Source organism: Stegostoma tigrinum, chromosome 31 (assembly GCF_030684315.1).
Source record: "Stegostoma tigrinum isolate sSteTig4 chromosome 31, sSteTig4.hap1, whole genome shotgun sequence".
NCBI classification, from domain to species: domain Eukaryota; kingdom Metazoa; phylum Chordata; class Chondrichthyes; order Orectolobiformes; family Stegostomatidae; genus Stegostoma; species Stegostoma tigrinum.
In genome coordinates, this window is record NC_081384.1 from 13,655,672 (window position 1) to 13,667,035 (window position 11,364).

Sequence of the window (11,364 nt, forward strand, 5' to 3'; positions counted from 1 at the left end):
CGTTTGGTCCATATCTCGCTCGCCTTTTCCTATTCACGCACATCTCCAAATATCTTTAAATATTCTAACTGTACCTGCACCTACACGTTCTCTGGCAGCTCATTCCATTCTCACACTACCCGCTGTGTGGAAACATTGTCCCTCAGGTCCCTTTTAAAAAGTTCCGGTTGCCGCTTGAACCTATGCTCTCTAGCTTTGGGCTCCCCAACCCTTGGAATAAGATCTTGGCGATCCACCTTTTCTATGCCTGTCATGATTTTATAAACCTTCGTAAGGTCATCCCTCAGCATATTGCGTACAGTTCTTGTCACCACACCTGCAGAAGGACTCAGATACTATGGAGAGGATACAGAAAGGTTTTACCAGGATTTTACCTTGGATGGGCAATTTTAGCCCAGAGTGGAAGGACAAAATGTGTCAGCACAGGTTTGGAGAGCTGAGGGGCAGGGTCCTGTGCTGCATTATGCGCTGTTCATACGGAGCTCGTGGAAACAAAAAGTCCTCGCCTATCGAGCCTCGCCCTACAACTCAATCCTCTCATGTTAGCAACATACTTCCAAATTTTTTCTGTCTCGAGTTCAGTCAAAGATATTAAATTCATGTTGAGGGACCATCATTGAAGAGCTTTGTGCACTTCAATCGCACAGATGTTTGCAGATTTACAAATCATCAGCAACAAGGGCTTGTCATCCAACTCCCTCAGGGTATGTCTTCAGCCCAACCATCATCAGCTGCTTCATCAATGACCTTCCCCGCCATTGTCAGATCAGAAGTGGGAATGTTCACCTACGATTGCGCAGTTTTCAGCACGGTTTGCGATTTCTCAGATACTGAAGCAGGCACATTCAAATGCAGCAAGATCTGGACAATCTGGCTTGGCCTGTCAAATGGCAAGTGACATTTGTGCAACACAAATGCCAGCCTATCACCATCACCAATAAGAGCCATTGTAACCACTGCTCCTTAACATTCAATGGTGGTGCCATGACCTATACCTCACTATCAACATCCTGAGACTTATCATTGACCAGAAACTCAACTTGATTCACCACATAAACACAGTGGTTACAACAGCAAGCCAGAAGCTGGGAATGCTATGGCAGGAAACTCTCTCCTGACTCCTCAAAGCCTGTCCACCATCTACAAGGCACGAGTCAGGGTTGTGATGGAATGCCCTCCACTTGCCTGGATGAGTCCGGCTCCAAAAACACATGAGAAGTTTGACACCATCCAGCACAAAGCAGCGCACTCGATTCGCTCCACATCCATAAGCACCCACTCCATCCAACCCCCACGCTCAGTACCAGCAGTGTCTAATATCTGCAGGATGTGCTGCAGAAATTCACCAGAGATCCTCAGACAGCACTTTTCAAACACACATCCACTTCCATCCAAGGGCAGCAGACAAATGGGAACACCACCAACTTCAACTTCCCCTCCCAGCCCCTCATCATCCTGACTTGGAAATATATCGGTGTTCCTTCACTGTCATTGGATCAAAATCCCAGAATTGTCTCCCAAGTGGTCGTGTGGGGGAAACCATGGCAGGTGGTGCGCAGACGTTCAAGAAGGCATCCCACCACCACCTTCTCAACTGAAACCAGGTACGGGCAAGAAATGCTGGCCAGACTGCCACTCCCACAGCCCACAAAAGAGTGGAAAATATAACTGAGGCACCAGGCTGTATACCACTTCTTTACTGGATGGTGGAAAGTACGTTTACTGTGCGTTAAATGATCTTGTGCCTCTCGGGGAGTGTGAGGAAAGCTGACTGCATCAAAAGCAGCTTTTATCAAGTTTCTGTTCCCATAATATTAATCATACTATTCAATAGGAATAAACAATAGGAACAGCAGCAGGCAATTTAAACAACAAACTCACTTCTCTATTTCATGTGATCACCAATGATTTAACCATAGACTGAAGAAATCCTGCCTCCCTCTAAACAATCACTCCCCTTTTCAACCAGAACCTGTATATGGGGAAGAGATAACTAACTTGTAATTCTCTAAAAAGAGACAATTGCCCGGATAAGAACCTCAGATGGGCAAGACCTTAATTTAAAACTGTGTTCCTGACACCAGGACTTCTGACCGATGTGACACATCCTTCCAGCATCAACCATGTCAAGACCCTCTGTCTCTAATGTTTCAATTAACAACCCTGATTCCACAGCATCAGGAAGGTGTCTAATACTTCCTTCCACATCACTCAGCAATTTGCTTCCATCAGAACATTTACTGCATCACACTGACATTCATACAAGTGTTTGGCTGTACAGAGAGAAATATTTACAATATGAATGGTCCGCAATTGGATGTGGGCATTGCCACATGACATCCATTAGACATTCTTTAAATGCAACGCAAGAGTCACAGAGACTTTCAACGATGTTGAAACTAAAATATAATGAGGAATTCTTCTTCTGTTGTGCTGTTTCTTGTGGACTGGGATGTATGTTGTGAATGCAAAGAGGGAGACGATCCAAAGGCTTCTCACAAACTGGAATTGGACATGTACTTGCAAAAGAAGAATTTGCAGAGCTTCGGGGAAAAAACATTGGAGGTGCAAGGAATTGGACAGCGCTTTGAAAGAGCTGAATCTGGTCTGGTGGACTGATTGGCCTCATCTGTTGCTCTGCAGATCTAAAGCTGTTGTTGAGCATTCTTCGTTTTATAAAGTGCAGATCCTACATCAAACACCTTATCACAACAGGGTTTTATAACATTGAAGGACACAACAACTTCATGTTTAAGTCTTTCGCTTTTCAAACTCTTTCTTCATCATCAGCAGGGAGGTATTCTCCTTCAGGACAGATTCAACAGTTTGTTCAAAAAGTACAAATCTAGTTGCATTTCACTCCACCTCAAGCTGAAAAGTAGCACTTCAATCTCAAGGAAGTAATTGGAAAGAGTAATGTTGCAAAACACAAACACTGCATCTTCATTCTGTATTGACATGATTGACTCTTTTACATATTTAAAAACGTTTCGCTTTTCACAATCCTCACTTTCCTGCACAGACTCTGCTTTCCGCTCAGCTGTCATTCATTAACATTGCTCCTCCCAGCTGTGCAGTCACTGCCTGTGAACATTCCGGAAATCCCTGGAAATCCTCCAGTCGGTATCACTGTGTCGATTCATTCCTGTTTCAAGTTAGCCTGAGATGAGACGTCATTTATTTTCAGCTGACATGTGATAAACCCAGCAAAGTTTAGCTCATTCTGGAAATGTCTGGATTCCTGGCAGTAGAATATTTAAGGTGTTTGTCCTGTGTGCTGCAGGAGGTCAGAGACTGACGACTGGGAGATCACTTCAGTCAGTTTGAGAGACGTGAGAGAAGAAGCAGAGACAATGCTGAGCTATCGGTCTTTCCACCCTTCACACCTGTGTCAGCAGCCTGTGTACACATTGGGGTCTGTTGAACACAGGCTCTGGGAGCCGCTTCAATGTCATGTGTGGAAAGAGGTGGAAGAAGCGAGAAAGAGCATGAACTTCATGAATCGAGTCCTTGAGGAGCTGACAGCAGAACTTTTCGAGGGAATTCCAAGAAGTCAGGATAACAAACCTGACAGTGTCAGAGAAGGTAAAGGACAATCCTTGGAGAAGGATGGAGATGGGTTTTCTGTGTCCCTGAATGTGCAGCACTTCTCTCCAGAAGAACTGAGGGTGAAAGTATTTGGAAGAAAAGTGCTGGTGACAGGAAAACACGAGAAGAAATGTGATGATGGCAGCAGCTCTTACAGCTACAAATATGAAGTGTTCAGGAGAGAATTCCAGCTGCCAGAGGATGTCGATGCTGAAGCTCTTCAATGCTGTTTGTCACAGGATGGTCGGTTAAAGGTTCAAGCCCCAAGCCTGGCATTGCCAGCTGTGAATGAACGGACCGTGCCCATCAACATCACCTCAGACACGACAACCTCTCCCCGGCTCATCCCTGACCAGGAGGCAAAGAAACAGGAGAGTGGGAGGGATGTGGGGAACAAGAAAGAAGGAGAACCTACGGACAGCAAAGTCTTTGTTTGAATGAACTTTTGAAGATGTAAGAATTGTTCAAAAGCAACAATGAATTATTGTCAATGTGTGATAAAAATAAAAATTTTGTTAAATTCGTTGCTTCAAACTTAGAAAACAGTACCGTGCAATTATCGGAAATGGAGTGGATTATTTATATATGTGTGTGCATTGGACCAATAAATAATTTTGTAAGTTAACAATCCTGATTTTGCCATCTTCCTTGATGGAAACAAAAGTGAAACATTACTGATAATCTTCACGCAAACTTACATTATTCTCAGTTAAGGGGAAGAGACCTTTTATGTGGGATTAAATTAATACACAGGGCATAAAATCACACTGTCCAGATCTGCCTAAATGAAAATTAATAGACAATAGGTGCTGGGGTAGGCCTTTCGGCCCATCGAGCCAGCACCACCATTCATTATGATCATGGCTGATCATCCACAAACAGTATCCTAACATAGACAATAGACAATTGGTGCTGGAGTAGGCCATTCAGCCCTTAAGTAGATATAGTAACAGAGTCATGAAGGTATGCGGCACAGAAACATACCCTTCAGTCCAACTTGACCGTGCCCACCAGGTATGCCAAATGTAACTTGCCCCATTTGCCTGCGTTTGGTCCATATCTCGCTCACCTTTTCCTATTCATGCACATTTCCAAATATCTTTAAATATTGTAACTGTACCTGCACCTACCACTCTCTCTGGCAGCTCATTCCATTCTCACACTACCCGCTGTGTGGAAACATTGTCCCTCAGGCCTCCTTTAAATACTTAGCATCTCCCCTTGAACTTATGCCCTCTAGCTTTGCACGCCCCTACCCTTGCACTAAGATCTTTGCGATTCACCGTACCTATGCCTCTCATGATTTTATAAACCTTCATAAGTTCACCCCTCAGCTTATTAAATATAGTTCTGGTCACCACACAAGCAGAATGATTTTCGTGCTTTGGAGAGGGTCCAGAAAAGTTTTATCAGGATGCTGCTTTATATGGGGGATATTAGCCATGAGGAAAAGTTGGATCTATTAGGTTTGTTTTCAGTAGAATACAGGTAGTTGAGGTTTATATGATTGTGAATGCCATGAATAGAATGTAAAGTTTGAGAATGTTTTCACAGAGTGGAGGCACGAATTAACTGGGGATACAGGTTCAAGATGAGAGGGCGGATGTTTATAAGATTTGTGCGATGCAGGTTTATCACATAAATGGTGGGGAATGCCCAGAACATGCTGCCACAGGAGGTGGTGGATGCAGACACAACAGCAGCATTCGAGAAACACCTGAACGAGTACATGCATAGGACATGAATAGAGGATACAGATCCTGTCAGTAACGAGACCGAGAGTGTGGAAGGGCAAAAGGTGTCAGCACATGCTTGGAGGGGTGAGGGGCAGGGTCCTGTGCTGCATTGTCCGATGTTCATCCAAAGCTCCTGGATAAAAAATGTCCTCGCCTATTGAACATCTCTCTACAACTCAAGCCTCCTGTGAAAGCAACATCTTGTAAATTTTTCCTGCATCCAGGTCAGTTAAAGATATCAATCTAATGTTCAGGGACCATCATTGAAGAGCTTTGTTCACCTTGATTGCAGAGATATTCCCCATAGATTGACAAATCATCAGCAACAAGGGCTTGACTTCCAACTTCCTCAGGGTAGTGTGCTGAACCCAAGCATCTTCAGTTGCTTCATCAATGACCTTCCCTCCATTGTCAGGTCAGAAGTGGGAATGTACGCCAACACATTGGTTGCACAATGTTCAGCACCACTCGCGACTCCTCAGGTACTGAAACAGTCCATGTTCAAACGCAACAAGATCTGGACAATATCCAGGCTTGGCTTGTCAAATGGCAAGTGATAATCGCGCCACAAAAATGCCAGCCTATCACCATCACCAATAAGAGACAATCTATCCACTGGGCCTTTATATTAATGGTGTTACCATGGCTTATCCCCCACTATCAATAACCTGGGGCTTATCATTGACCAGAAACTCAACTAGACTCACCACATAAACACAATGGCTACAAGAGTATGTCAGAAGCTAGGAACTCCATGGCGAAAAACTCACCTCCTGACTCGTCAAAGCCTGTCCACCATCGACAAGGCACGAGTCAGGAGTGTGATGGAATACTCGCCACTTGCCTGGTTGAATGCAGCTCCAACAACACACGGGAAGTCTGACACCCTCCAGGACAAAGCAGCCCACTTGATTGGTACCACATCCACAAGCATCCATTGCCTCCAAATCCCACACTCAGTACCAGCAGTGTGTAATATCTGCAAGATCTACTGCAGAATTCCACCAAAGATCCTTAGGCAGCACCTTCCAAATGCATGATCACTTCCACCTAGAAGGACACGGGCAGCAGACATACGGGGATACCATCATCAGCAAGTTCCCCTCCTAGTCACTTACCATCCTGACTTGGAACTATATTGGTGTTCCTTCACTGTCAGTGGGCCACAATCCCAGAATTGTCTCCCAATTGGCACTGGGGGTGAATTCACAGCAGGTGGTGCACAGAGGTTCACGAAGGCAGCTCACCACCACCTTCTGAAGGGAAATGAGGTACAGGCAAGAAATGCTGACCAGACCGCCATTCCCAACGCCCACAAAAGAGTGGAAAAAATAACTGAGGCACCAGGCTCTACACCACCTGGTTACTGGATTGTGGAAAGCACATTCATCACGGGGTAAATGGCCTTGTGCCTATCCTGGTGTGTGTGCAAAACTGATTGCATCAAAAACAGCTTTTATCAAGTTTCTGTTTCGATAATACTAACTGTCCAATTCTAGTGATCGTAAAGAACAGGACTGAGGATAATGGACTGAAGAAATCCTGCCTCCCGGATAACTGACACTCCCTGTTTAAGCCCTAACCTGGACATGGACCTGAATAATTCAATGTTGCAGCTTCCTTTGCTCATTACAGGAGAAACAGCAAACTGATAGCCCTCTGAAAGGAGACAAAACACCTGATCTGATCCTTAGATGCCTGAGCCCTTAGTATTAAACTGTGCTCCTGATGCCAAGATTTCTGAGCGATGTGACACATCCTTTCAACATTGACAATGACAGGTGCCTCATGCTTCCCTCCACGTCAACCAGCACTTTGCTGCCATCAGTACATTTACTGCATCACACTGACTGCAAATAAGTGGTTTGCTGAACAGTGAGAAATATTAAAAATGTCCCCAAACAGATGTGAGCAATGCAACAAGACATCCGTTAGAAATTCATTAAATGCTGCGCACAAGTCGCAGAGGCTGAACTTATGTTGAACCTAAAATATAGTTGGTTATTCTTCTACTTGTGAACTGAAAAGGAAGCTGGAAATGCAAAGAGGGAGCAGATCCAAAGGCATCTCACCAACTGGAATTTGTCATTGTACTTGCAAAAGGAGAATTCGCAAAGCTTTGGGGAAAGAGCACGGGAGGTGCACGGGAGCATTGGAAGAGAGTAATCTGGCCTGGTAGACAGATTGGCCTCATTTGCTGCTCTGCAGATCTAAAGCAATTGTTGCGCATTCTGCATTTTATGAAGTGGAAATCCCAAATCAAACACATTATGGGCAAGATAATAAAATGTGAGGCTGGATGAACACAGCAGGCCAAGTAGCATCTCAGGAGCACAAAAGCTGACGTTTCGGGCCTAGACCCTTCATCAGGGTCCTGATGTTGTGCTCCTGAGATGCTGCTTGGCCTGCTGTGTTCATCCAGCCTCACATTTTATTATCTTGGAATTCTCCAGCATCTACAGTTCCCATTATCTCTGACATTATGGGAAAATTGGGTTTTGAAGATTTGAAGAACAATTGAAGAACGCAGCAGCTTCACTTCTAAATGTTTAATTTTAGAATTTACTTTTTATTTATCAGCAAAGAGCTACTTGCCTTGAGGACGGATTGAACACTTTACTGAAGTGAAATAAACCTATTTTCGTTTTAATCCATCTCAAAATGATAAATAGTATATCAATCTCAAGGATGCCACTGAGAACAGGAATGATAGAAAAACCAAACACAGTCTTTTCATTCTGACAGGACATGAGTTAATGTTTCAAACAATTAAAACCTTTTCTCTGTTTTAACAATCCTCACTTTCCTGCACAGACTCTACTTTCCGCTCAGCTGTCAATCATTAACATTGCTCCTCCCAGCTGTGCAGCCACTGCCTGTGAGCATTCCGGAAACCTCTGGAATTCCTCCAGTCGGGATCACTGAGTTGAGTCATTCCTGTTTAAAGGAAGCCTGAGATGAGGTGTCATTTATTTTCAGCTCACATGTGATCAACCCAGCAAAGTTTAGCTCATTCTGGAAATGTCTGGATTCCTGGCAGTAGAATATATAAGGTGTGTGTCCTGTGTGCTGCAGGAGATCAGAGACTGACGACTGGGAGATCACATCAGTCAGTTTGAGAGACGTGAGAGAAGAAGCAGAGACAATGCTGAGCTATCGGTCTTTCCACCCTTCACACCTGTGTCAGCAGCCTGTGTACACATTGGGGTCTGTTGAACACAGGCTCTGGGAGCCGCTTCAATGTCATGTGTGGAAACAAGTGGAAGAAGCGAGAAAGAGCATGAACTTCATGAATCAAGTCCTTGAGGAGCTGACAGCAGAATTTTTCAGGGAAGTACCAAAAATTCAAGATAACAAACCTGACACCCTCGGAGAAGGTAAAGTATGATCCTTGGAGAAGGATGGAGATGGGTTTTCTGTGTCCCTGAATGTGCAGCACTTCTCCCCAGAAGAACTGAGGGTGAACGTATTTGGAAGAAAAGTGCTGGTGACAGGAAAACACAAGAAGAAATGTGATGATGACAGCGGCTCTTACAGCTTCAAATATGAAGAGTTCAGGAGAGAATTCCAGCTGCCAGAGGATGTCGATGCTGAAGCTCTTCAATGCTGTTTGTCGCAGGATGGTCGGTTAAAGGTTCAAGCCCCAAGCCTGGCATTGCCAGCTGTGAATGAACGGACCGTCCCCATCAACATCACCTCAGACACGACAGCCACTCCCCGGCTCATTCCTGACCAAGAGGCAAAGAAACAGGAGAGTGGGAGGGATGTGGGGAACAAGAAAGAAGGAGAACCTACGGACAGCAAAGTCTTTGTTTCAATGAATGTTTGAAGATGTAAGATTAGTTGAAAAGCAGCAGTGTATTTCTGTCAATGTGTGATGACAATAAATTTTTTGTTGAAATAATTGGAAACCTGTACTATGCTATTTTGAGCATTCATGTGAATTATTTAAATGCCAATTGGTTCAATAAATACTTTGGAAGTTAACCATCCCAGTTTTGCCGTCCTACTTGATCAAAACTGAAGTGATACATTACTGATAATCTTCACTCGAACTTTTATTATTCTCAGTTAAGGTAAAGAGATCTTTTCGGTTGAATTAAATTAAACATAGAGCACAAAATCAGCCGGTCAAGATCTGCCTAAATGTAAATTCAAGTGATATAGAGTCATGAAGCCACAATAACCACCCTCCGGCTTATTTCTGACCAAGAGGCAAAGAGACAGGAGAGTGGGAAGGATGTGGGGAACAAGAAAGATGGATGTTTATCACTAATGTATTTTGAACCATTTAAAATATTAGAATTGCTCATATGGAGACTGAAATTGCTGATCATCTGAATTTTTTTTAACTTTATTCATTCACAGGATGATGGTGTTGCTGGCCAGGCAGCATTTAATGCCTATGCCTAATTGTTAAGAGTCAACCACATTGCTGTGGGCCTGGAGTCACATGTAGGCCAGACCAGGCAAGCATGGCAGCTTTCTTCCCTAAAGGACATTAGTGAACGAGATGGGTTTTCCCAACAATCAACAATGGGCCTATGGTCATCATTAGATTCTTAAATCCAGATATTTTATTAAATTCAATTCCACCATCTGCCAAGGTGGGATCTGAACCCGGGTCCCCAGGACATTATCTGGGTCTGCTGGATTAACAGTTCAGCAATAATACCGCTACACCATTGCCTCCCTCAGTATATTGCCAAATTTTAACTGTTTTTTACTTGTAAATATGTTATATATATATATATTCTGTTCTTAGCATTCACGTGAATTAGTTTTGTATGAATATGGGGCAATAAATAGCCTTGAAAATTAACAATGATGATTCTGCCCTCTTACTTGACAAAAACAGAACTGACACATTACTGAAAAGCTGAATTTATTATTTTCAGGTTCAAAGATCAATAAATTTACAATCTAGATCATTAATTCAGTGGGTCAATACCAAACAAAGTCGGATTCAGTCCTGGCAGTTATCAAACTCTGTTAAAAGAGTCAGTGCAGCACATTTAAGGACCTCTGTCTGTGCACAGATAGGTCCTACAGGTTCGCAATGAGCAGCAACAACGGCTTGTCCAACACAGACTCCAGCCTGCTCACCAATCAGTAACTTGATGGTGGGAATCATTGTTTTGGATCACAGATTGTATCCAAGTTGTTCTTTTCAGATTCGGTTAAACGTAGTTGAGAAGGTTCAAAGACAGCAATTTGCATAAATATGAACATTTATTGAATAATAACAAAAAATGAAAAAAGAAAGGAAAATTTATCAAGTAAATAAGAATTAAAAAGAGAGGAAAATAGCAACATTAAGGCCCATGCCCTTCTGCCTGTCAGGGACCTCTCGATCAATGGTTGGTCTTGAGGCTGAGGTTGCTCATGGCACTGTTCACAATACGGGTCCAAGATGATGTCCAGTGACTAGGAATGAAACTCTCTCTCTTATATAGTGGAATAAACAGCAAGGCACAGAAAAAAAAACATCTACAGAAAAACACATTGCTTGTGCCAGCTTCGGCCCGTGCAGGAATGTTCACAGGACTCGTTCAAGGTCATGCAGCTGTCGACTATTATCAACGAGTTTATCCCTTCGGCCCACCCTTTACAATCCATCCCTGGTGATATTTGACGGTGCCTATTGCAATTGCAGATGCAGATGCAAATCAGCAACAACTGCACGAAAACGTATAATAAGAGTATTTAACTTACAGTAGAAGATTAAAATAAAACTACAATGAAAATAACTACTATCAATACAAACAATATCATGATAGGGTGTATCATCAAATTAATGACTGCAGTGGACCTTGGGGATCAACCCTGAAATATATATCCCACCTATTGTGTACAGTCAAGGCTGTGTTGGGACCAGCAAGTTGTGTCACCTGACTGAGGTGACCATCTACATTTTTTTTCAGTTAGTCTATTTATGTGATTAGCTTTAAAATTCTGTATATTCCAGCATATTTCATTTTATTCAATCCTCCAGTTCCCTGTCCACAGATCACCTCACGCAGCAACAGTAAAATAATAC

At 43.3% G+C, this 11,364-nt stretch overlaps 1 protein-coding gene and 1 pseudogene across 1 annotated transcript; both read left to right on the plus strand.

Annotated features, from left to right (window-relative positions):
* The first annotated feature begins 3,115 nt into the window (after positions 1-3,115).
* LOC132206124 (heat shock protein 30-like) lies at positions 3,116-4,154 on the plus strand. Its single transcript, XM_059638743.1, has one exon. The coding sequence runs from the start codon at positions 3,354-3,356 to the stop codon at positions 4,023-4,025; it is 672 nt and encodes a 223-aa protein (XP_059494726.1). The 5' UTR covers positions 3,116-3,353; the 3' UTR covers positions 4,026-4,154.
* Positions 4,155-8,416: 4,262 nt separating this feature from the next.
* LOC125466152 (heat shock protein 30C-like) lies at positions 8,417-9,153 on the plus strand (annotated as a pseudogene).
* The last annotated feature ends 2,211 nt before the right edge of the window (positions 9,154-11,364 follow it).